This window comes from Anolis carolinensis, chromosome 2, assembly GCF_035594765.1.
Source record: "Anolis carolinensis isolate JA03-04 chromosome 2, rAnoCar3.1.pri, whole genome shotgun sequence".
Taxonomy (NCBI): Eukaryota; Metazoa; Chordata; class Lepidosauria; order Squamata; family Dactyloidae; genus Anolis; species Anolis carolinensis.
Window position 1 is genome coordinate 90,435,128 of NC_085842.1, and position 26,612 is coordinate 90,461,739.

The 26,612-nt window shown below is 44.3% G+C and overlaps 1 protein-coding gene across 1 annotated transcript in view; it reads left to right on the top strand.

The window, feature by feature from the left end:
- The window catches only part of LOC134295885 (ovomucoid-like), a 56,382-nt gene that overhangs the window by 22,732 nt on the left and 7,038 nt on the right, over positions 1-26,612 (top strand). Inside the window, exons 8-10 of the mRNA XM_062969369.1 lie at positions 943-991; positions 2,030-2,145; positions 6,712-6,752. Coding sequence (XP_062825439.1) covers positions 943-991; positions 2,030-2,145; positions 6,712-6,752 — 206 coding nt within the window. The remainder of the gene's footprint in view (positions 1-942; positions 992-2,029; positions 2,146-6,711; positions 6,753-26,612) is intronic.

Genomic DNA, 26,612 nt, shown 5'->3' on the forward strand with positions numbered 1-26,612 from the left:
TGTGTTCTTTCCTGTTCAGAAGAAAAGAATACTATTGATGGTTTGACTGACCTAGAATCATAGAATAGTAGAGTTGGAAGAGACCTCACGGGCCATCCAGTCCAACCTCCTGCAAAGAAGCAGGAAATCGCATTCAAAGCACCCCCGACAGATGGCCATCCAGCCTCTGCTTCAAAGCCTCCAAAGAAGGAGCCTCCACCACAGTCCAGGGCAGAGAGTTCCACTGCCGAACAGCCCTCACAGTTGGGAAGTTCTTCCTGATGTTCAGGTGGAATCTCCTTTCCTGTAGTTTGAAGCCGTTGTTCCGCATCCTAGTCTGCAGGGCAGCAGAAAACAATCTTGCTCCCTCCTCCCTATGACTTCTCCTCACATATTTGTACATGGCTATCATGTCTCCCCTCAGCCTTCTCTTCTGCAGGCTAAACATACCCAGTTCTTTAAGCCGCTCCTCATAGGGCTTGTCCTCCAGACCCTTGATCATTTTAGTTGCCCTCCTCTGGACGCTTTCCAGCTTGTCAACATCTCCCTTCAATTGTGGTGCCCAGAATTGGACACAGTATTCCAGGTGTGGCCTGACCAAGGCAAAATAGAGGGGGAGCATGACTTCCCTGGATCTAGATGCTATACCCCTATTGATGCAGGCCAGAATCCCATTGGCTTTCTTAGCAGCTGCATCACATTGCTGGCTCATGTTTAACTTGTTGTCCACGAGGACTCCAAGATCTTTTTCACAAGTACTGCTGTTGAGCCAGGCCTCCCCCATTCTGTATCTGAATATAGGAAGATCTCTATTAAATTCCCCTCTCCCTCTCCCTCCCTCCCTCCCTCTTCCTCCATCCCTCCTTCTCTCTCTCTCTCTCTCTCTCTCTCTCTCTCTCTCTCTCTCTCTCTCTCTCTCTCTCTCTCTCCCTCCCTCCCTCCCTCCCTCCCTCCTTCCCCCAGGGAGTTTGGAAGAACAGTTGGGAAGAAACATAATGGAGAGTGTCTTAAGGTAAGTAAATTGATATGTTGATCCAGCAATACAAACATTTTGACAATAGGATTTAGAATGTGCCATTTTTGCTTCTCCCAATCTGCCTCTAGCCTTTCATAGGTATTGGATTATTGCTGCCATCATCCCTAGCCAACAATATGCAATAGTAAGAAGGGTGAAAATCTCAGACTGTAACATCCGCATGGTGTGTATGTGTCTGTGAATTGAATTAATGGTTTAATTTTCAATAAACCATTTAAACATCTATCTGTCATGTTGAATGGCTTCACATCACTTCCGACTTATGGTGATTCTAAGGTGAACCTATTATGGATTTTTTTGGCAGGATTTGTCCATTGGAGTTTTTCTTTTGTCTCCCTCAGAGTTGAGTGTGTGATTTTCCCAAGTTCACCAAGTAACTTGCTATGGCCAACGAGAGATTCAAACCCTGGTTGCCCAAGACATAAGGCAGCTGTACATGGCTATACTTTATTGTGGGGCCAACCTGGGTGGTCAAATTCCACTTTGGTCCCAGAAGGGTTTTAACCCCCTTCCCACCACTGCAGAAGTCAGAAGGAGCCTGAATGTCTAGCAGCACCAAACTCATGCTTACTGCCCCCTTCCATTCTTGTCACTACAGCAGACAATGGACGCAAAATGGCTAGTGTATGTCATTCGTCACTTGGAGTGATGTCAGCCTGGGCAACAAAGTGACATGGGGGGGATTTGCCCCCTCCTTTCCCCCTCCCTTCCCTGGCTGCCTTTGTGTGGGAGACTGCCAATGAATACCAGGTGGTTCTTGCAGAGGAAAGGACTGGCAAAACTACCTTTTTCCTAATAGAAACCTATTAAATTTATGGGACCACAATAAATTGGCAGGCAGCCTGAAAGCACATGCACACAAGCAGCAACTAAAAATAGAATGGACATTGCTATAGTGAAAGGCATGAATACATGGTGAAAATTCCAGGCACATAAAAAAATCTCACTGCTTATTTTGTGCCTGGGGACTGAAACTAAATTTAACAGAAATACTGAGTCTGATTCTGTTTGTAGAATTTCTGCAAGGGGTATTCACCAGAAACCAAAATATGCACTATGCTATATGACCCTCACTGTGGTTCTGATGGCAAGACATATGACAACAAATGTTTCTTCTGCGTTCAAGCCCTGTAAGTATATAGTAATGTTTAACTTGTTCTAAGTAACTCAAGTAATAGCACTGTGATACAAAGGAAAGCTGAATTCCGCTTCTAGGGGCATTTCCTCTATCTCCTTATACACAGATATATTTTGGCAGGATATTAAGCTGATCAATATCTAGAACAGGAATCCAAGTACATGTTCAATAGATTGTTGCAGTATTATCTGTTTAAAATTATATACATATGATCTCACAAACAGGCCACCAACTGGACTATACAAAATTATTTCCTCACTTATGGTGTTTCATAAAAATGTGGACTATATGCAAATTGGGGGGGGGCTATTGGGGGTCCAGGGGCAATACGCAGTTATATTTGCAAAAGTTATATTCCAGTTCCTATCAGTTACCAAAAATTGTTACTTGAATACTTTTAAAGTTTGTTGCTAATGTATGCCTTCAAGTTGTTTTCAACTTAGCAGTGATCTTGAGATGAACTGTTCATGGGGTTTTGTTTGCAAGATATGTTTCAAAGAAATTTGCTTTTGACTCTCTCTGAGACAGAATGAATGACCTGAGAGGATGAAATGGGGGCTAAATACGCTAAAGACCTCAGAGTTAATCTGATCTTGGAAGCTAAGTGGGGTCAGTCCTGACCAGTACTCAGATGGGAGACCACCATTGAATACAAAGTAGTCCTGGCTATATTTAAGAGAAAGGAACTAGCAAAACTACTTCTTGCTTAAGGAAACTCTATGACATTCATGGGATCGCAATAAGTGAGAGAGTGTGACTTGCTCAAGGTCATCCAATGGGTTTCCATGGCTGAGAAAAGATTTGAACCCTGCTCCGCAGATTCATATTCCAACCCCAAAACCACTACACCACACTGGCTTTCCTTTTGAAAATATAAGGGCAAAATTAATGATTAATTGGATTATCACACTCCTGCTAGAAGCATGATGCTTCAGTTTTGAGGAAAAAAGTGGAACTCTCAGGGCTGGATAAAGGGTGATTCATGGTGACCTCATGAATGTCATAGAGTTTTCTTAGACAAGGCATACACAGGTATAAGTAGAGTGTAAATGTATTAAGGATATTAATCCACAATACTCTAAAAACAGGTCCTGGTATTGCAAACCCATTCTGCTTTGAGTTGAAGGACACCAGGATAGTCACTGTTCTTATGGCACCAATTAGTTCCTCAAGCACTTGAAAAAGCCAGAAAGCACTTTTAGGTTATTGCAGCAGCTAGAATTTATCTCTTCCCAGTCTGTACATTGCCTCTGTGAATCTCTTCTTTTCCCCCAGAAGAATTGCACAATACCATGAGTTCAAAATCTCACAAGATGGGGGCTTCACAATTAATTATTTCTATCTTTTCTAACAAATTGAATGGCAATGTGCCTATAAATACTTCAAATACTGTAATAAAAAAGTAAAAATACATTTTGCGATCACTAGCCTTTCCCTGTTTTGTGTATTCTGCAAGCAGGGGTTGTACTTTTGATTGCCAAGCCATGCTTAAGCTGGAGGTATGCATGACCTGGCTGTTTGCAAAATGGACTATGTCAATTGATTAAAAAGTAAAGATGTATCCTTAATGGTCATTAAGGGAAATCCCTATCTGTGCCTGGAATTAACAGCAAAACTGTGAAGTTCCTTGATTTTTTTTGTTTTGTTTTATGGAAGAGAACTGGGCAAAAAAAGGGAAGTTATGACTTTGAAGCCAAAGGTCCACTAATTCTGTTTGCCAGAAGTGAAATGGCTTGCACTTTGGTCATCAGGAAGTGAAGTAGTTCAAAGTGACACCCACAGTCACAGGTCACTGTCCCCAAACTCACTACAGAAGCACTTTTGGATTACCACGCCTTCTGAAGACACTAAGAACACCAATTCACTCTCAGGCCCCTTCAACACTGCCATATAAAATCCAGATTATCTGCTTTGAACTGGATTATATAGCAGTGTAGATAGTGTGGATTATCTGCTTTGATAATCTGTATTATACAGGAGTGTTAGAAGGAGCATCAGATGCCTAAAAACAGGATATCCCCATTTTTTAAAAAGGATCCAGGATCTTATAGGACAGTTAAGTGTACAGTGTATACTACCATAATGTGGAAAGGCCCTAAATTATTGGAAACTCCCAAATTTAACTAGTAAAGTAAGTAAGTAAGTAAGTAAAGGTTTATTTGTATACCGCCCTCTCTCCCGAAAGGGACTTAGGGCGGTTTCCAATATAAAATCAGCATAAAACATTGTACAATAAAACACTGAAAACACTATAAAACGCTATAAGAATTAGAAACAAAAACAAAACATAACAATTGACTAAAACAATCACATAAGCAGAAGGAATATAATCACTCAAATAACATGAATCTGCAAAGAAAGAGGAAGAAAAGAAAAAAAGACCACTGGGATGGAGAAGAGGATGGCCTGGAGGGACCTCTAGAACTAAAATGCAATGTGATATTCTAAGATGCTTTGGGGCAGAGGAATAAAGTGCAGTGTTTCAAGTCAAAGAGGTGGCCTGTGCAACTACTATAGCTATGGGCTCGGTTATCCAAAGGCGCAGCGGAAGAGCCAGGATTTAAGCAGCTTTTTGAAGGAAGCCAGGGTGCGTGCTTGCCGGATCTCCTCCGTAAGGGAATTCCAGATCCGGGGAGCAACAATAGAAAAGGCCTGCTCCCTCGTCCCCGCCAACCGAGCCTGGGATGGTGGCGGGAGCGAAAGAAGTGCCCTACCGGATGAACGAAGAGGACGAGTGGGTTCATAGCGGGAGATGCGGTCACAAAGGTAGGCGGGTCCCAAACCGTTTAGGGTTTTATAGGTAAGAACCTGCACCTTGAATTGGGACCGGAAAATAATCGGTAGCTAGTGGAGCTCCTTAAACAGGGGAGTAGATCTCTCCCTGTAGTTTGCTCCAGTTAACAACCTGGCAGCCGCACGTTGGACTAACTGAAGTTTCCGGGCCATCTTCAGGGGCAACCCCACGTAGAGTGCATTGCAATAATCCAGTCTAGAGGTGACTAAGGCATGGACCACCGTGGCCAAGTCAGACTTCACGAGGTATGGTCGCAGCTGGCGCACAAGCTTTAATTGTGCAAAGGCCCTCCCGGCCACCGCCGACACCTGAGCCTCAAGTGTCAGTGATGAGTCCAGGAGGACCCCCAAGCTGCGGACCTGCGCCTTCAGGGGGAGTGTGACCCCATCGAGCACAGGTTGCCACCCAATACCCCGATCAGACTTGCGACTGACCTCGAGGACCTCTGTCTTGTCAGGATTGAGCTTCAGCTTGTTCGCCTTCATCCAGGCCATTACAGCGACCAGGCACTGGTTCAGTATCTGAGGAGCTTCCTTGGAATTAGGTGGAAATGAGTAGTAGAGTTGAGTGTCATCTGCGTAGAGATGGCACCCAACTCCAAAACTCCGGATGACCTCGCCCAGCGGTTTCATGTAGATGTTAAAGAGCATGGGGGATAAAATGGAACCTTGCGGGACCCCACAGGTCAAAGGCCAGGGGTCCGAGCAGGTATCACCCAGCTTCACCAACTGGGAACGGCCCTCCAGGAAGGACTGGAGCCACTGGAGCACAGTACCCCCAAGGCCCATCCCAGAGAGCCGTCCCAGAAGGATACCATGATCGATGGTATCGAAAGCCGCTGAGATGTCCAGGAGAACCAGAAGGGACACACTCCCCCTGTCTAGCTCTCTGCGGAGGTCATCCACCAAGGCGACCAAAGCCGTCTCAGTACTGTGACCAGGCCTGAAGCCGGACTGTGAATGGTCCAGAAAATCAGTGTCATCTAAGAATCCCTGGAGCTGAGAAGCAACCACCCTCTCCAGTACCTTGCCCAAGAAAGGGAGATAGTACATGAGTTTGGTATGAATTCACAATGATGTTGTGCAATGATAAGCATTTCTATTCTTAGCTAGGGAGGTTCAAGCCTGTGATACAATCCTTGACCCATAATGTCCTAAGGGCAACTCACACCAATATAAATGAGGGACTGCAATGATCCAGTCCTTCACTTACTGTTGAACTGCAACTCCCATCATTGCATATCACTGGTTATGTTGGCTAAGGCTCTGACAATATCTGGAGGACACATGTTATGAACAGTTCCAGTTCTATTCTGTCTTGCGTTAGTTAAATTCAGGAGTTTCCAATACCATTTTCACACTACAGTTGTGAAGCACTAAGATTACATTTAACTATCCTATGGGATCCTGCAACTTAGGAAGAAATATTAAGAATTCCTCTCCTGAGAGCTGTAGTGCCTCTGACCAAAGCACAAACCCAAGGTTTCCATGGGATGCAGCCATGGCAGTTTAAGTGAAATCACAATGCCTTCTTTGTGTTGTGTGAGGGAGCTCCAGCTCTTTCCAGTAAGTTCCTCTTGTAAAAATTGCCTAGCATAAGAATTTATTTTTTATATAGAGGAAAAATGTTTTAGGAAAGATGAATGTGGTCTATTGTAGGACCATGTCACAAAATGAATAGTGCACTTTTAAAAAAGTAGCTGTAGACTTCAGATACCCATTATCATACTTCCAATATATCTTACATTTTACTTTTTTTTTCTAGGAAAAGTGCTGAACCTTTTTACTTCAGGAATTTTGGAAAATGTAAGACACCTACTAATGAATGACCAGGAGACATCTTATTCCCTAACTAGAGTGTTGGGTTTGCAATTTGGCATTAAAACATTTAACTTGCACCTGTGTTGTGTTTTAATTTTTCTTGTTGAGTTTCATTTCATACCATAACATATATCGGAAGGCTGAATATATTTTTGAAGGTATGTTCAGAATGGGGTTTTTAACCTTAGGAGAGGAAAAGCATTATTCTTGCCCTGTGGTCTCTTTTGTTATATAACTATTTCACCACATGGCCGAGTGATTAATTCCCCTCCCAGAATATCCTCTGTTATTGTACCTCGACTGTGCATGTGCATGAACAGGTGTGAGCAAATGTAAAGTAAAGACTTGGCATGAAAGAGAACAGATTGAGGAGTTGGAATGCTGGAATAAATCATTCATAGAATAGTTGGAAGGAATCCCCAAAGACCAACTAGAAATCATTTGATAAAACATCCATGTATGTGACATCTGCATTAAAATATCTCTAAATGAAGCAGAGTCTTCCGCCTTCTAAGGTAGTCTATTCCACAGCTGAACCATTGTTGTCATCTGTTTGTCTTCTCAATGCTTAGCCAAAATCTTCTTTCTTGCAATGTTAAACAGTTACTGAGTCCTGTCTTCTGAACAGTACAAAACATAAGCCAACATTCAGTTTATATCACACATGGGCAAATGGAGACCTAGTACATGAGGCTCCCAAGGTTGTTTTTCCAGACTATCTGGACTATCATTTTTCTGGTGGCAGTAGTAGTGGAAGATGATGAGGAGAAAGAAAAATTGGGGTTAAGGGTGAATTTGCCTTTTGCCTTTTAAAAATTAAAAGGATCAATTTTTTAAAAGCAGACACAAACTTCTATTGAGTACTGGATTTGCTTATTTGTTTGCTTGATGCATTATAACAGATTTTTGTCTGAGATGCAAAAAAAATGATCCCTACACATGCTGTACTTGTCCACTCTTGGTTTGTTTAGACATGTGGCTAGCATATAATGCCATGCTATGTTAAATGCACATCTGTACCTTTCATGGCTCAGGTCCAGATTATTTGAAACACCACATTCTCTCATATCAATCTGCCTTTTTGAGATCTGGAGAGGCTCTTCTCTTTGGCCCACCCTTCTCACAGGTACATATTGCAGGAGAGTACCTTCTCCGTAGCTGCTCCCAGACTCTCCAACACCCTCCCTAGAGGGTAGCCTGGCACCCTCCTGTTAAGGAGGTTTTCTGAAGAAGATAGCCTCCTTCTTTGGTACAAACTTTCCAGTGATTTCCCAGTGTTTTGGATTAAGCAGAGGCTTTTTTCTTTAGAAAAACACTTCAGTAAATCAGTTGCCACATAATGGCTGGAGGGCAAAGTGACAGCATGTCTTTCCTCTTTGTTATGTTTTTTTTAAAAAAAGATTATTGGGCTTTAGCCATTCCTTTTTATCATATTCTATTGGAATAGCACTGCACTGGATTTTTTCATCAAGCTGGTTTTTACATTTGATCAGCAAACTGTCTAGTCCTGACCACAGCTATCTCAATGACTAGCTCTCCTTGTGTGTTGGTGTTGTGTGCCCTCAAGTCATCTCCAGTTCAAAATAACCATAAGGCAAACCCATCAGAGAGTGAGACTTTTCATAACTGAGCAGGGATTTTAGCCCTTGCCTTCAGAGGCAATAATCCAACACTCAAACGACTAAACCACATTGTCTCACTTGATGTATATCTCAGTTTAAAATTGTGTATTTCATTTCATATAGTTTCATTTATTTTTATTTTTTGACACAAATAGGCCAAGTTGTTTAAGCCCTTTTGGAACTGTGGAAAGTTTCTTTTAGAAATTGGAAGTTTCAAATGAAATTGCAAAAACAACATGGTGCGCTTTAAGATACGTTGTGATTGCTCTCACAAGAAGTGAGGAAACAACTAGGCCAAATTTGCAAAACTAAGCATACAGTTTGATCACGGGATTCTTAAGTAGCAGTACTCTTCACATGAGGCATTTTTGCCTCATTTTGCCGCTTTGCTTCATGGCAAGGATGGGACCTGCCATGCGCCATCACACAATGCATGGCAGGCCATGCCCATTTTCATCCCAAAGTCAGGGGGTGCTTCCTCCACAACTATGGGGGGAGGTCTATTTTGGGTAGCTCCATCAGAGCTAACCATCAGAGCTACCCTCACTTTCCTCCCATTTCCCTGTCTGATGAAGGAAAGGGGGATGGGGCAATGAACATTTCCACCCTTTCTGCCATCTGATGAGGGGAGGAAAAGGATGCCAATGCATCCTGTCCCATCCCCTCCATATGTTGAGGGGAGGAGGGAGGACACACAATGCCATGAGCTACCCTGCTCGCCTTCTCTTTCATTAGCATTTGCCAGCACAACGGCATGGCCTGAAAGGGCAGTGTGAAGAGGTCCCTGGATTTCTAAATCATCCATCTTTTCAAACATAAAGTATGAACAGCATGAATGGATTTGATTAGTAGCAGTGGCACATGGGAACAAATTAGTAACAATCCTTGGCACCCCACAACCTGGACTTAGCTGCAAGTTTTTTTTGTATCAAATCTTATTGAGAGAAAATATGGGAAGAGATGAATACAAACATTCATGGACAAAACACAGTATTCCACAAACCTGGTCTCCTTCAAAATTCAAATATGGAGGATATGTTGTAATCCTTTCTTGTTTTCCAACAGCTTTTTTTTTCTTTTTTCCTCATAAGAGTGACTTTGTTAATGGAAATAATGCCCATCAGTTTCTAGAGCAAGATGTCTTTCTGAAAATACCTTTAGAATATGAATGGTCTACTATTAAAATAGAGGTTGTAAAAGTATCATGATTGGGCAAATACAAGAGCAAATTGGGAAATGTACGCAGTGGCAGTGTGACTTGCTGATCTTTTCAAGTTTCATATAAAAATATAAATAACCAATTTGATTCCATTCCATTGTTACCGTGTTAGATGTACGTGGCTCAGTTCAAAACTGCTTGTCTTAAGTTTTAAAATCCTTCACAGCTTGGTAATAGAGAGTTCTTTCACATGGCGCAATTACTTCGATTCATTATCATTCTATTTTAACTGCCATGATAACTTCTATCGAAATTTGCTGTTTACAGAAGCGGGTTCAGAATTCTCAGCCAAAGCACTTTTCTAGTGCCTCCCTAAAATGGAAACCCCAGTATTCCCTATGACACATACACTGCCATTAAAGTGGAATCATAGTGACATAACTGTGTGGAAGGGCCCTGAGAAGGCCAAAAAATCACTTTCCACCAAGGTGGCCAGTGGATCTCCTCTTTTGAGAGTGATGAATCCACTCTTGAGTTTGCTGCTGCTCTTCTTTCTGCTACATCAAGTTGAACAGGAACTCATCAGTGTCAGTATCTGAATGGATAATGTCCAGCACTAGGAGAGCACCTGAACAACTCAAACATGTCAGAACAACCGGAAAGTAAAAGCATAAGTGAATTTGCCACCTTTATGGCAGAGTATCAACCAGCCACTCTAGCTTTCCACATGTCTGCATGTGCTCTAGATCTTTAGTAAACACACTTTTTAGAGTATCATGAATATCAGAAATACATCACAAAAGGGCTATACAGTGGTGGCACCTAAACAGAGTGCTTTATCCTGAGTAAATTTCCTAGTGCTGGCTTTGATGTCTTTTTGAGACAAGGCAATCCCTTTCTTTTAGTTTCCTCAGTTTTTCAGTTCTGTAAATTACTTTACTTTGCCAGTTTCTCCACGGCTCTTTATTTGTAATGTGAGATGTTCTCCTTTGCATTTCTTCTGTCCTAATTTGAACTTACTATAAGCTGCCTTAGAAATCTGTTAAATAAAAATTAAATACATTTATCATGTGCATTGTGCAGGGAGTTGGAACTGTTCCAGCTCACCATAATATTCTGTCATATTAGATTTCCACATCAAGATATTACTTGGAAGGAAGTTTCATAATCAAGGTTTCAGATAGATGTAAATATATACATGAAGGTAAAGATGGAAAGCAACCTTTCTTAGTCAATGGAATTTAAACATTGTCTTCTCTGGAAAGTATTAGCAGAGACTCTAGTGCGACCACTCTCTCTTACACACACATAATCATGAAGGAGGCAGGCTTCCTGCTCCTCATTCTGACAGTCTTCTTCTTATATTCAGGTGAGTCATGCATAACTATTGAAGTGATTCAGGAGAGGGGGAGATACGGGAAAGGGAGGCATAATTTAATTTGGCCTAGAGAAAGAAGGAGAGTTGTTGTAGATTTAAAACAGCCTCCTGACATAGGAAATTTGGGTGCCCAGGTTGGCGGACCCTCCGATCTGAAGGTGGTGGTGCTGAACGCCAGGTCTGTCAACAGAAAATCAGCGATTATCCAGGATCTTATCCTGGATGAGCGGGCAGACCTGGCATGCATAACGGAGACCTGGTTGGACGAGGCTGGGTGTGATGTCTCATGGGCCTTGTAGTCCCGTTCCTAGTACTATTGTGGCAGACGAAGAGGAAAACATGGGATTTCCACCGGTTCAGCCAGAATCGGAGCCCCTGCACCTGGAGGATGTTTGCCCTCAAGAAGTCAGCCAAACAAGCCTTGGGCAGAATTCTCCCCCGTTTTCCCGAAGAGACAATTATAATAGAGATAGAGGAGCTAGGGAGGCGAATCGCCGGAGCGCCAGAATCGCAGCCAAACAATTAGCTGATTAGGTCTGCTTCCCTTGGGAAATTCTAAGGAGTCATGCATCTGGACAGAGTGGGTTTCACTTCTAGTTCTCCAGGGAAAGTGTTCTTCTGGCGGGAAACGAGACCCTATTTAGGTGTTTTGCCGCGAAGGAAATCTTGCGGAGTCAACTCGTCAGCTTGAGGAGTGAGATCGTGTGTGGACTACGCAACTCCAGTTCCTTGTTTCCAGGACCAAGTTCCAAGCCTGCCTTGTTCCCGGACCTCGCCACGGACCTTGTTCTTGCTTCTTGTTTGCCTCGTATCAAGTCTTGTTTTACCAAGAATCTAGTTTGTTCTCCAGCCTTGTTGTCAAGATTCAATGGACTAAAAGACCTTGTCATCTCCCCACACTATTGCTTGGCAAAGTGTGTGTTTCGGTTATTGGATTATAACTTTGGACTTTAATATCACATATTGGACATTATTTTCCTGGACTATATTTGACCTTTCCTGAAAGGTCTACTTCTGAACTATATTCTTCAATTGTTTTTATTGACTTTATATATTCCTATAATAAAGATATTAGATAGAATCCGGCCTCTGCGCATGGTTATTGGTGCTCTGTAGCCTGGGTCCTGACACTGGGGGAGTTAATCTCACCCAGCTTTGTCCACCAGGTTACACTGTGCAGCACCAACCAAGGTCTGGAGGGCGGGGAGGGGGAGGTCACATTAGTCTATAAGAAGTCCATCCCCCTGACCAGGTGCCCCATCCCACAGTCAACCCTGTTTGAGTGTGCCCACCTGAGGGTAGGTGGCTAGGACAGTTTAGGGATTCTATTAGTGTACCGACCACCCCGCTGCACTCCCTGCCTGAGCTAGCCGGGGTGGTCTCAGGCCTGGCTTTGGAGTCCCAATGGCTCATTGTGCTGGGAGACTTCAGTGTCCATGCTGAGACCACTCTGTTTGGGGTGGCTCAGGACTTCATGGCCACCATGGTAACCATGGGGCTGTCCCAATTAGTATCTGGTCCTACCCACAGAGCAGGGCACACACTTGACTTGGTTTTCTGCCAGGGATGGGAAGAAGGTGACGGTGTGGAGGAGCTCACCATTGCTCCGTTGCCATGGACCGACCACCACCTGATCAGGTGCGCCCCCTAACCTCTGCAGGGGTAGTGGACCTATTAAAATGGTCTACCCCAAGAGACTGATGGATCCAAGTGGATTCCTGACGGCTCTTGGGGAGTTTTCCACTGCCTCGGCTGGCGATTCTGTCGATGCTCTGGTCGATCTCTGGAATAAGGAGGTGGCCAGGGCAATAGACACGATCACTCCGGAACATCCCCTCTCGAGTACCCAAGCTAAACCAGAGTTCTTCATTGGGGGGGCGTTGGGGTCCGTGTCATGGGTAAGTCAGAGCTTGGGTCAGCAGCGGAGTCTGGGGAAGCCAAGGGAGGAATGGAGAGATCTTCCATGGCTCGGCCAATAGCAGCAGCAAGCTCCTTACAACAACGGTTTAGCTTTTCCGACATCTCACCTGAAGAAAAGTATCGCATTGTGTGATGACTTAGTTAGTGAAGGAAATAAACTGTTGTGAGCAATCTCACTAGTGTGTCATTCCTAATGTTTGTCTCAGACATTAACATAAGAATGGGCAACTACTTCCTTCCAAGTTGTTCTGGGCTGTATCTAGGACTCTGGGAGATCAGGGGTCAAATCCCATTGTCACTGAAGCCCACTAGGAGTGCATGAACACTGTAGAGTTACAGTAACTCAGTTTGATATCACTTTAATTGCAATGGCTCAGTGCTATGGAATCCTAGGATTTGTTGTTTGGGGAAGCAGATAAGACCAAAGACCTTGTAAAACTAAAAGTCCAATGCATTGAAGCATGACAGTCAGTGTTAGGTCAAACTGCATTAATTCTGCAGTGTAAATGCACCCCTACATTGTAGTTTCTATTAGCTTTTAGCTATGGGGCAAGGACTCATGGAAACTGTAGATCAAAAACATATGGAAGATACACTCTTGTAGTAAGTTGTAATATCTTCTGAGACCTATTATCATATCTTAATTTGGCATTAAATAACACACACAAACTATTTCAAATAATGCATTTTTAAATACTTGGCTGCTGAATTTAACTTTTAAAAAGGCTTTTTCCAGCGCTACTCAAGATGGCATTAATATTGGAATACACACACACACACACACGCACACACACACACACACTGGGGATAAATAGTTTCACAACCTCACTCAGTCAATAGACTGTGTGTTTATTTCATCCAGCCAATAACTGGATACATTAGATATAAAAGTTTTTTTTAATGCAAGGCTTAGAAACTGCAAGAAGTTGGGGGAAACACTCCCAGGACTATTCAAAGAGTGCAAGATTAGGTCACCCATAAATGCTAATAAAAGCACAAAGGAACTGACCAGAACTTCACAAATTACTGCTTCTGGAAGCTTTCAGGAGATGCAGCCAGCCAACAAGTCTGGATGGCTGAAGTTTGCAGGAACAGTAATATTTTCCTAACTGTTCATCTGCAATATACCTTAATAGCAATGTCTGTGTCATAAAGCTTTGTGTACCTTCTAGTTCTCTCTTTTTTTTAAGACCAGTGCTCTTCAAACTTTGACTTCAGCTCCCAGCATTCCTGACCATCAGTCATGTTGGTTTGGATTTCTGGGAGTTGAGGTCCAAATCATCCAAAAGACAACTGTTCTGCAGTGGCTCCGCTCATTCCTGGAGGGTCGGTCCCAGATGGTGTCATTGGGTGACACCTGCTCAGCCCCACAACCTTTGTCTTGTGGGGTCCCGCAGGGCTCTGTATTGTCCCCCATGTTGTTTAACATATACATGAAGCCGCTGGGAGAGATCATCCGGAGTTTCAGGGTTTGGTGTCATCTTATGCAGATGATGTCCAGCTCTGTCACTCCTTCCCGCCTGTCACTAAGGAGGCTGTCCAGGTCCTGAACTGGTGTCTGGCCGCTGTATCGGATTGGATGAGGGCGAACAAATTGAAACTCAATCCAAACAAGACGGAGGTCCTCCTGGTCAGTCGTAAGGCTGAACAGGGTACAGGGTTGCAACCTGTGTTGGATGGGGTCACACTCCCCCTGAAGACACAGGTTCACAGTTTGGGGGTTTCTCCTGGACTCATTGCTGAGCCTGGAACCCCAGGTTTCGGCGGTGGCCAGGGGAGCCTTCGCACAACTTAGAATTGTGCACCAGCTGTGCCCGTACCTCGGGAAGCCGGATTTGGCCACGGTGGTCCACGGTCTGGTTACATCCCGCTTGGATTACTGCAACGCTCTCTACGTGGGGTTACCTTTGAAGATGGCCTGGAAGCTTCAACTAGTGCAACAAGCGGCAGCCAGATTAATAACTGGAGAGGCATACAGGGAGCGTACCACCCCCCTGTTAAGCCAGCTCCACTGGCTGCCAATATGCTACCAAGCCCAATTCATAGTGCTGGTTTTGACCTATAAAGCCCTAAACGGTTCTGGCCCAAACTACTTGTCTGAACGTATCTCCTCCTATGAATCAACTAGGGTGTTAAAATCATCTGGAGAGGCCCTGCTCTTGGTCCCACCTGCCTCGCAGGTGCATCTGGTGGGAACGAGGGACAGGGCCTTTTCGGTGGTGGCTCTCGGGCTGTGGAATGCCCTCCCCAGTAGTGTTCAACAAGCTCCAACTCTCCTAGGTTTCAGGAAAGCCGTGAAGACATGGCTATGTACTCAAGCGTTTGAGGAGTAACATCTAAGGTCGATATGACATGTTTTATTGAATGTATTTTGGGCAATATAGTTGCCGACTGTTGTAAGCCGCCCTGAGTCCTTCCGGGTGAGAAGGGCGGGGTAAAAGAGATGTAAATAAATAAATATAATAAATCACATCACAAAGGATCCTTTTTGATAAGAAATTATCCCTAAGATTCAAATCTATTATGTCTTTTATCCTCAACAAAGAGTTTGTTTATTTTGTTGTCTGTGCCCCTGTTCAGAAGATTTCATCTTACTTTCCATCCCTGAGATAATTGTACAATAGAATCCCGCTTATCCAACCTTCACTCATCCAACGTTCTGTATTATCCAATGCAGTCTGTCTCCTGCCTGGAGGCAGTATTGAACTGCCTTTTCTGTCGATTTATTGTAAAACATGATGTTTTGGTGCTTAATTTGTAAAATCATAATGTAATTTGATGGTTAATAGGCTTTTCCTTTATCCCTCCTTATTATTCAACATTTTCACTTATCCAACATTCTTCCAACCCATTTACATTGGATAAGCGAGGCTCTACTGTATCTTGAAAACTTTGCCTTGTTATGGAAACAAGGACTGGTGCTAAAGCTTCAGTGGAGACACCTTTTCCCCATGAAAACTCCTTTAGGAGTGAACTTCCCTTCCGAGGGGTAGATTTCCTCTCACTTCCTGTTGTCTCATTCCCATTCTTAACTATGAGTTGTTTGTAAGTCGGATGTTTGTAACTTGGGGACTACCTATACTACATAAGCTGCAAACAACAACAACAACAACAACAACATAGCTTTATTTATATCTCACTCCCTCTCTCCAAAAGGACTCGGGGGGGGGGGGGGGGCTTATACGAACCAAGTCCAGCTGCTGTTACATTCTCAATCTCACAACTCATTATTTACCAGGATTTTATCAGAAAGGATATTGACACTTACTTAGTACTATTTTAACCATAGATCACAGCTCTTCCAGACTGAACTGTGCCTCTCATCGCTCCTCCCATTAGTTACATTGGGAGTTACAGTCCAATAACATTAGAAAAGTTACAAGTTGCTTGGTCTTCTTTTTTTTAAAAAAAACAAACAGTTTGCTTCCACCCCCACCCCCACCCCTGAAAAATGCTACACTTCTTGCTTAAGCCAGAGAACACAGGAAAACACAGGAAAGAGAAGAAGAAATGTTCCTGTTCAAACTGCCAGGAAAAATGTCTTGGTTAATATTCAGAGTTGAACAGATAGCCATGGGACTTTTATTATGTGTTGCATTCTTCCCCTGTCATTGAATAACAATCCAATGATTGACTCACTTCTTAATTAAATTTCATCAGTGTCTCAATCAACAAAAATGAAACATAAGGCAACAAAACAGTAGCTGGATTCACAATGAACACTCATATCTGCAGTAAGGTACCATATGGCTAATTGAGAATATGTCTATATATTTTCTTGTATAACAGTTTATGGACAATCATATATAAATTGTCAGTGTTGTCTTTGCTGTAGCTTGGACTGAAGAGAAGATGACAATCTATTTATCCCTTGCTTCAGTCCAAGGCATAGCAAAGACAAATTGGAAAGGAGGGGTAGAAATTAAAATAGAAGAATGGTATAAGGAAATTAGTGATAAATGATAAATTAACATGTAATTTAAAAGTTAAAAAAAGGCCTAAGGAAAAATAACAATTTTGAAAGCACATGGAAAAATATTGAAGAAACATTGAGAAAAGAACAACCCTCACCTGAAGAAATGAAGTTCTGATGGGATCATGACGAAAAGAAGGAGAAGAAATACATATAGGAATTATAGAGATTGTATTTTGTAATGAAATGGAATGGAAATGTAATAAAATTATTAATTTTAAAAAGTGGCACTTGTGTTTGCAAATGTCATACAAATCTGTTACAAACTAAAAAGAAGTAGCTATAGCTATTTCTTGACCTTCCTATTACTACCAAGCCAAAATTTTTACTCCTACTCTGGACAGGTACACATTCCACTTGCCACACTGCCAACAGAACCTCTGAAGATGCCAGCCACAGATACAGGCAAAACATTAGAATAATAGAATAATAGAGTTGGAAGAGACCTCGTGGGCCATCCAGTCCAACCCCCTGCCAAGAAGCAGGAAATCGCATTCAAAGCACCCCCGACAGATGGTCATCCAGCCTCTGCTTAAAAGCCTCAAAGAAGGAGCCTCCACCACACTCCGGGGCAGAGAGTTCCACTGCTGAACAACTTTCACAGTGATGAAGTTCTTCCTGATGTTCAGGTGGAATCTCCTTTCCTGCTGTTTGAAGCCATTGTTCCACATCCTAGTCTCCATTGCTGAAGAAAACAAGCTTGATCCCTCCTCCCTATGACTTCTCCTCACATATTATACATGGCTATCATGTCTCCTTTCAGCCTTCTCTTCCGCAGGCTAAACATCCCCAGTTATTTAAGCCGCTCCTCATAGGGCTCGTTCTCCAGACCCTTGATCATTTTAGTCACCCTCCTCTGGACACTTTTCAGCTTGTCAACACCTCCCTTCAATTGCGGTGCCCAGAATTGGACACAGTGTGATTCCAGGTGTGGTCTGACCAAGGCAGAATAGAGGGGGAGCATGACTTCTCTGGGTCTAGATGCTATACCCCTATTTATGTAGGCCAAAATCCCATTGGCTTTATTAGCAGCCGCATCACATTGTTGGCTCATGTTTAACTTGTTGTCCACAAGGACTTCAAGATCTTTTTCACACGTACTGCTGTTGAGCCAGGCATCCCACATTCTGTTGGGCCACCCATTAAGAGAGAATGCTGTTGGGCCACACAGCCCAAAAACTCACAGCAACCCGGCTTTAGAGTTCCCTAGGAGAACTTTTGATGGAAAGCAAGCCAAACTGAACCACCTGTCAAATCTGAACAGACTAAGTCTTTTTTTCCAATCACACCCCTAATAAGGATTGTTCAGTAACAAGATTATTGTTGAATAACATATTCAAATTTAAATGTGAAGACTATCTCAGCAGTAGGTCTTCTTTGAGTATGCTGATTTGAGCCCTTTGCTAGATTAACTGTGCTGGCTGGCTACTAGTGTACAGAAGACAAAATGGTCTATCCTAGAGAGGGGAATGGATGAATGGGTGAATTATACTTATTAATGTTATTTATACTCAGTCTCCACTATAACATTGCAAATTGCAACATTGCAAATTGTGCTCATCTTTACATATTTTATATAGAATATAACAATATCAGTCTTACTGTAATCCCTGTCTTAAAAAATTACCAAATCCCAAAACTTACAAAACAATTGTCGTTATTTGACAGTTAACAGCAAGAAATGGTTGTCTCAAGAGATGAAGCAAGTATTGCAAAAGTGAGATGCCTTTGTATAACTGCAGAATCAGTGTGGCCGTAGTATGAACTTGAAGAAAAAGATGTTTTAAAAAGACCCTCCTTAAGGTTATAATATTGTAGCATTTATATATAATTAGTCTGAGATTTTGGAACTGTTGCAATTTGTGTTTTGATAGTTGATTTAATTTGTATTTAAAAATAAATGTATTTTCTTTTTATTGGATTTATTTAAATGATATTATAAATCTCTGAGGCCCCATCCACATTGCAATGTAGACCCATATAGTCAATGCACTTCAATCTGCATTATTTGAGTCTAGACTGACCACTATAATGCAGTTCAAAGTTTTGTGTATTAGCATTGAATTCTGCCAGTTTTGTAAGCCGCCTTGAATCCCTTCAGGTGAGAAGAGTGGGATAGAAATAATGGAAACAAATAAATATATTATATGGCTGTGTAGATGGAACCTGAGAATATCTACCCTAACAAAATGTAGAATATAAATCAGATAAATAATTATCTCAATTCGAGTTCAAGGCAAGCCGTTTAACATCACAGTGATCCAAATATACACCTCAACCACAGCTGCTGAAGAACCAGAATTAGATCAGTTCTATGAGGATCTGCAGCACCTACTCGATAACACACCAAAGAGAGACATTATTCTCATTACAGGAGATTGGAATGTTAAAGTGGGCAGTCAAACGACAACCGGGATCACAGGAAAGCATGGTCTGGGACAACCAAATGAAGCAGGACGTAGGCTGATAGAATTTTGCCAGGAAAACTCACTGTGCATAACAAACACTCTCTTCCAACAACCTATCAGCTTTACATATGGACTTCACCAAATGGTCAACACCGGAATCAGATTGACTACATCATTTGCAGCCAAAGGTGGCGGACATCCATCCAGTCGGTATAAACAAGACCCGGAGCTGACCGTAGTTCAGACCATGAACTTCTTATTGCAATATTTAGAATCAGACTAAAGAGAATGGGGAAAATACACAGACCAATTAGATATGATCTCACAAATATTCCTAGTGAATATGCAGTGGAAGTCAAGAATAGATTTCAGGGACTAGACCTGATAAATAGAGTCCCAGAAGAACTATGGACAGAAGTCCACAACATTGTTCAGGAGGCAGCAACAAAGTACATCCCAAAGAAAAAGAAAACCAAGAAGGCAAGATGGTTTCTGCTGAGACACTGGAAGTAGCCCAAGAAAGAAGGAAGGTGAAAGGAAACAGTGATAGGGGGGGTTATGCCCAATTAAATGCACAATTCCAGAGGTTAGCCAGGAGAGACAAGGAACTATTTTTAAACAAGCAATGCATGGAAGTGGAAGAAGACAATACGTTTAGATTACTGCAACGCACTCTACGTGGGGCTGCCTTTGAAGATGGCCCGGAAGCTTCAATTAGTCCAACGGGAGGCTGCCAGGTTAATAACTGGGGCGGTGTACAGGGAGCGTACCACTCCTCTGTTACGCCAGCTCCACTGGCTGCCGATTAGCTACCGAGCACAATTCAAGGTGCTGGCTTTAGCCTATAAAGCCCTAAACAGTTCCGGCCCAGCTTATCTGTCCGAACGTGTCTCCCGCTATGACCCACCTCGAAGCTTAAGATCATCAGATGAGGCCTCACAGGTGCGGCTGGCGGGGACGAGAGACAGGACCTTTTCAGTAGTGGCTCCCTGCCTATGGAACGCCCTCCCCAGTGAAGTCAGGCAGACTCCCTCCCTCCTATCCTTCCGTAGGAAGGTTAAAACTTGGTTGTGGGCCAGGCCTTCGAATAAGAATCAGCAGCATTAATTACTATTATATATGCTGGAACTCAATTGACAGACCCAGTCATTTAAACTTGAACACACCTATCTGTATTTTATAATGTGTTTTATGAATGTTTTATGTGAGTTAATTTTTAACTGATTTATAGTGTATTGTACAGGTTTTATATGTGTGTTTTATTGTAAGCCGCCCTGAGTCCCCTGTTGGGTGAGAAGGGTGGGATATAAATGTTGTAATAATAAATAAATAGAATAGAATAGAATAGAATAGAATAGAGTAGGAAGGACAAGAGACCTCTTCCAGAAAATCAGAAACATCGGAGGTACATTTCAGTGCTAAAGAATGGCACTTATTTCACATGCCAGTAAGGTAATGCTCAAGATCCTGCAAGGCAGATTCCAGCAATACATGGAGCAAGCGCTGCCAGATGTCCAACTGGGTTTACAAAAGGCAGAGGAACAAGAGACCAAATTGCCAGTATCCGCTGGACAATGGAAGAAGCCAGGGAGTATCAGAAAAACATCTACTTCTGCTTTATTGACTATTCTAAAGCCTTCGACTGTGTGGACCATAACAAACAGTGGCATGTGCTTGGTGGTATGGGGATACCAATTCACCTTGTCTGTCTCCTGAGAAATCTGTATAAAGACCAAGTAGCCACAGTAAGAACAGACCCCGGAACAACAGACTGGTTCAAGATTGGGAAAGGAGTACGGCAGGGCTGTATACTAACGCCCTACCTATTCAACTTGTACGCAGAACACATCATGCGACATCCGGTCCTTGACGAATCCAAGGCTGGAGTTAAAATTTCTGGAAGAAACTTTACAACCTTAGGTATGCAGATGATACCACTCTGATGGCTGAAAGTGAGGAGGAGCTGGGGAGCCTTATCACCAAGGTGAAAGAAGAAAGTGCAAAAGCCGGGCTGAAGTTAAACATCAAGAAAACCAAGATCATGGCAACCAGACCAATTGACAACTGGCAAATAGAGGGAGAAAACATGGAGGCAGTGACAGACTTTATATTTCTAGGTGTGAAGATCACTGCAGATGCAGACTGCAGCCAGGAAATCAGAAGACGTTTACTTCTTGGGAGGGGAGCAATGGCCAACCTCGATAAAATACTGAAAAGCAGAGACATCACACTGGCAATGAAGGTCCACATAGTGAAAGCAATTGTATTCCCCATAGTAACCTATGGCTGTGAGAGCTGGACCATGAGGAAGGCTGAGCGAAGGAAGATAGACGCTTTTGAACTTTGGTGCTGGAGGAAAATCCTGAGAGTGCCTTGGACCGCAAGAAGATCCAACCAGTCCATCCTCCAGGAAATAATGCCCGACTGCTCACTGGAGGGAAGGATACTAGAGGCAAAGCTGAAGTATTTTGGCCACATCATGAGAAGACAGGAAAGCTTGGAGAAGATCATGATGCTGGGGAAAATGGAAGGAAAAAGGAAGAGAGGCCGACCAAGGGCAAGATGGATTGTGATGAACCATGGGCCTTGTAGTCCTGCTCAGGACATTGTAATCCCTGATGAAGATGAAAACTTGGGTTTTTTACCTTCCCAGTCTGAACTGGATTCCTCTCAGCCAGATCCTTCCCAGGCAGATCTGGAAACCTTGCACCTGCAAGAAAGTTGTGCCCCAGAAGTATGTCAAACAACCCCAGAGCCTACTTCTCCCGTGTTCTTGCGCCGGGAGTTTTGTAAACAACAGAGAAGTTTGGATTCAGCTTCGCGCAGGAGTGCGAGGATAGCAGCTAAGAATGTTGCCAATTAACATTGGTTCTCGTGAGAATCTTTAAGGAGTTTAACATCTGGTCTCAGAGTTTAGCTTTCGTTTCTGATTCCCAGAGAACCGCTTTGGTGAGAAAGTTGGACTCTATATAGGTGTTTTGCCCGCGTAGCAACTTCGCGGAGTCAATTCGTCAGCCTACGGAGCGAGTTGTGTCTGGACAGCGCGCTCCGATTCAAGCCTCGCTTCAGCTCAAGCCTTGCCTTGCTATCCAGCCTTCGCCTTGCTTCCCAGCCTTTGTTTACCGACGGACTTTGCCTTGTTTCCCAGGACTAATCCTTGCCTTGTTTCACGGATTTTACCAAGTTATTCCACGGACCTTGTTCTTGTTCTTAGTTACCTTGTTCCACGTTCAAGCCTAGTTTCAAGTATCAAGTTATTTCCTAGCCACGCTCAAGTTTTATGGACTAAGGACCTTGTCATCTCCCCTCACTTTGCTTGGCAAAGTGAGTGTTTCGGTTATTGGATTACAACTTTGGACCTTAATATTTCTTATTGGACATTGCTTTTTTGGACTAATTCTGACCTTTCCTGAAGGGTCTAATTCTGGACTATTTTCTATACTTGTTTTTATTAACTTTATATATTCCTTCAATAAAGATATTAGTTAGATTCTGGCCTCTGTGTATGGTTATTGGTGCCTCTGCCGCCTGGGTCGTGACAGTTTGACTCCGCCACCCATAAGCACCAACTAACCGAGGCCAGGATGTCTACCGGAGCCGCGCCGGCTGGACAGCCGCTCAGCTACACCATCAGCAAGGACGAAGTGGACCGCATCCGTGACAGACTCAACGCGCAGGATGGAGAAATAAAAGGGTTGAGGGAGCGCGGAGTTCGCCTCCCGGCCATGGCGTTGCCTACCAAGTTTTCTGGAGAAGCTGCTAAGGTTCATGTTTTCCGCCGCCAATGTCAAGCTTATCTAGAGGCCCGTGATGCCGAGTTTCCCCAAGAAGACATCAAGGTGGCGTGGGTCTACAGTCTTCTAGACGGACCAGCGGCTAGCTGGGCGACGGCCCTGTTTGATCAAGCCTCCCCCCACCTAAGTTCAGCACAACGCTTCTTGGATCACCTTAAGGAGACCTGGGGAATCGAGGACAATTTGGAGGCAGCCGGTCACAAACTCCGGCGCCTCCTTCAAGGAGACAGACCCATGTCTCAGTACATAGCCGAGTTCCGCGTGCTGGCCCACAACACCGGCTGGAACGATGTAGCCCTCAGAGGACAATTTCGGGAGGGTCTCAACATTGAAATGCTGGAAGAAATCTCCAAGGTGGATCCTCCCCAGACCCTCGAGGCACTCATTGATCAATGTTTACGGGCTGAAGTCATGATTGCCAACAGGAAACAATGGGTTCGAGGCCAGGGCGGTAGAGCCGGGGCAAAACCCCCCGCTCCCGCCAGTGTTCAGCCACGTCCGGTGTGGAGACCCCCGCCGCCAACCCCATACCCCAGAGGAGGCGAGGAGGTGCCGATGCAGTTGGGCAATGTGCGTCCCAGACTAGATGCCGCCGAGAAGGCCCGTCGTCAACGCTTGAACCTCTGCTGGTACTGCGGGAACGGGGGCCACTTCGCCAGAGAGTGCCCAGCCAAAGGGAAGCCTGCCGCCCGTCTTGCGGCGGCGTCCTCCACGGAGTCGAAGGCGTCTGAGCCGACTGGCACACAGCCGGCGGGGGAAGCCAACGACCGGGTGTAGAGAGGCTCGCCAACCCGGTCAAAAAATCCATCCAAGAGCCGCCAACCGGGGTCCTGTTCCTTCTCGTGGTCACATTATGGTCAGCAAAAAGGGGACCCGTCATGATCCACGCCATGATAGACTCTGGAGCTACCAACAATTTCATCGATAGAGAGTATGCCGACTCTCTGGGATTACAATATCATGATTTCAAGAATGCCCGTGTGGTGCAAGCCATAGACGGCCGTCCCCTCAAGACGGGCCCCGTAAGCCAGTGGTCGAAACCCACCAGGATGTGGATAAGGGAACATATGGAAGAGATTTCCTTCTTTGTTACCGAGGTTCCCCATTTCCCTGTGATTTTGGGAATTCCATGGCTGACACTCCACGACCCTAACATCTCCTGGTCCAACAGAGAACTGCAGTTTGCTTCACCGTACTGCCAAAACCATTGCCTCGTAGCCAAGGTATGCCATGCCACAGACTCCGAGCCCATCATCACCTTGCCAAAGAAGTACTCCGAGTATTGGGATGTATTCAATGAGAAAGAAGCCGAAAAATTACCCCCACATAGACCTTATGACTGTGCCATTGACTTGGTGGAGGGGGCCCCGATCCCGCGAGGGCATCTCTACTCCCTGACTGAACCAGAGCAAGAAGCTCTCAGGGAATTCTTAGAGACAAACCTTCGCAAGGGGTTCATCAGACCCTCTCAATCCCCAGCCGCCTCCCCAGTGATGTTTGTGAAGAAGAAGTCAGGGGAATTACGCTTGGTGGTGGACTACAGAGCATTGAACAATATCACCAAGCGGAACAGCTATCCCCTGCCCTTAATCTCGGATCTACTGGACCGACTTCGAGGAGCCAAGGTCTACACCAAGCTGGATCTTCGGGGGGCTTATAATCTAGTTCGCATCAGAGAAGGGGACGAGTGGAAGACCGCCTTCCAGACTAAATTCGGATTATTCGAGTCCCGAGTTATGAATTTCGGTTTATGCGGAGCTCCCGCAACGTTCCAGCATTTTGTCAACGATATTTTTCAGGACTATCTAGACAGATTCTTGATAATCTACCTGGACGATTTCTTGGTGTTTTCCAGATCACAATCAGAACATGAGAACCACGTCAAAATGGTGTTGCAACGACTGCGGGATCATGGACTTTATGCCAAGCTAGAAAAATGCGCTTTTGATCTACAAGAGGTAGATTTCCTTGGCTACCGCATCTCGCCTCTAGGGCTTTCCATGGATCCAGCCAAAGTTTCAGCAGTATTGGAATGGCGGGCGCCAACTAACAAGAAAGAGGTGCAGCGTTTCTTGGGGTTCGCGAACTACTACCGCAAGTTCATTCCAGATTTTGCCCGCTGGTCCGACCCCATCACTAGCTGCATCCGTGGAAAGCAGCCTTTCCGCTGGACTGATCAAGCAGAGAAAGGGTTCCAGCAACTGAAGAAACTATTCACCTCCCAGCCAATTCTACAGCACCCAAATCCTGGAACCCCTTTTGTGGTGCAAGCGGACGCCTCTGATGTGGCAATTGGGGCTGTACTCTTACAACCGGTGGGAGATCACCTCCACCCCTGTGCCTTTTATTCTCGTCAACTAACCACACCAGAGAGGAATTACACCATTTGGGAAAAAGAACTACTGGCCATAAAGGCAGCCTTTGAAACTTGGAGACATTGGCTAGAAGGGGCCAAATTCCCCATTGAAGTCCACACTGATCATCGTAATCTAGAACATCTAAGAACTGCCCGCAAACTAAATCAGAGGCAGCAACGTTGGGCTTTATTCTTTGAACGTTTCAACTTCCAGATCCATTATGTGACCCCAGCTCAAACCAAGCAAGCAGACGCCCTGTCACGTAAACCGGAATACGCTGCAGGACGCAAGGAGACCTTTGAATCCCAACTGCTACAACCTGAGAACTTTGCCACGCTCACAGTGGGGAACACCAAATCCAGTCCCATTGGTTCAACTTCCCCTACTCCAGGACCCATCTGTGCTCAAGAAATCAGGGCTAGTCAGCAAGCAGATGCCTGGGCGCAGGACCAACTTCGCCAAGGTCTGCATTTTCCCTTTTCGCTTAAAGATGGGCTGCTCTGCTATAGAAATCATGTTTATATCCCACCCGGACCGGGCAGGGAAAAAGCGCTTCGTCTGTGTCATGACTGCAAACCAGCAGGACACTTCGGACTATTTAAAACCATGCATTTGATCCTAAGAGATTTTTGGTGGCCCAAGATCCGCAAGGATGTGGAAAAATATGTCAACACCTGCCCAGTATGCCAGCGCTCCAAGATACGAAGGGAGAAGCCCTCAGGGCTTTTGCACCCCCTTCCTACCCCATCTCGCCCATGGGAAATAATTTCCGCGGATTTCATCACTGACCTACCACCTTCCTGTGGATTCACCACGATCTTAGTGGTGGTGGACCTATTCACCAAGTTAGCCCATTTCATTCCCTGCGAAGGCCTCCCCACGGCCAAAGAAACTGCGGATCTATTTCTTCAGCATGTTTTCAGACTACATGGATTGCCCAAGAGTTTAGTCACAGACCGTGGATCTCAATTCACCTCTCGTTTTTGGAAGGCACTACAAAAACTACTGGGCATAGACTCTCGCTTATCTTCAGCTCATCATCCCCAAACAGATGGGCAAACGGAGCGCACCAATGCCACTTTGGAGCAGTATCTTCGCTGTTATGTAAACTACCAACAGGACAATTGGGCTTCTCTGTTACCACTGTCTGAGTTTGCCTACAATAATGGAGTTCAAGCTTCTACAAAAGAAACGCCGTTCTTTGCAAACTACGGTTTCCATCCACGTTTCTTTC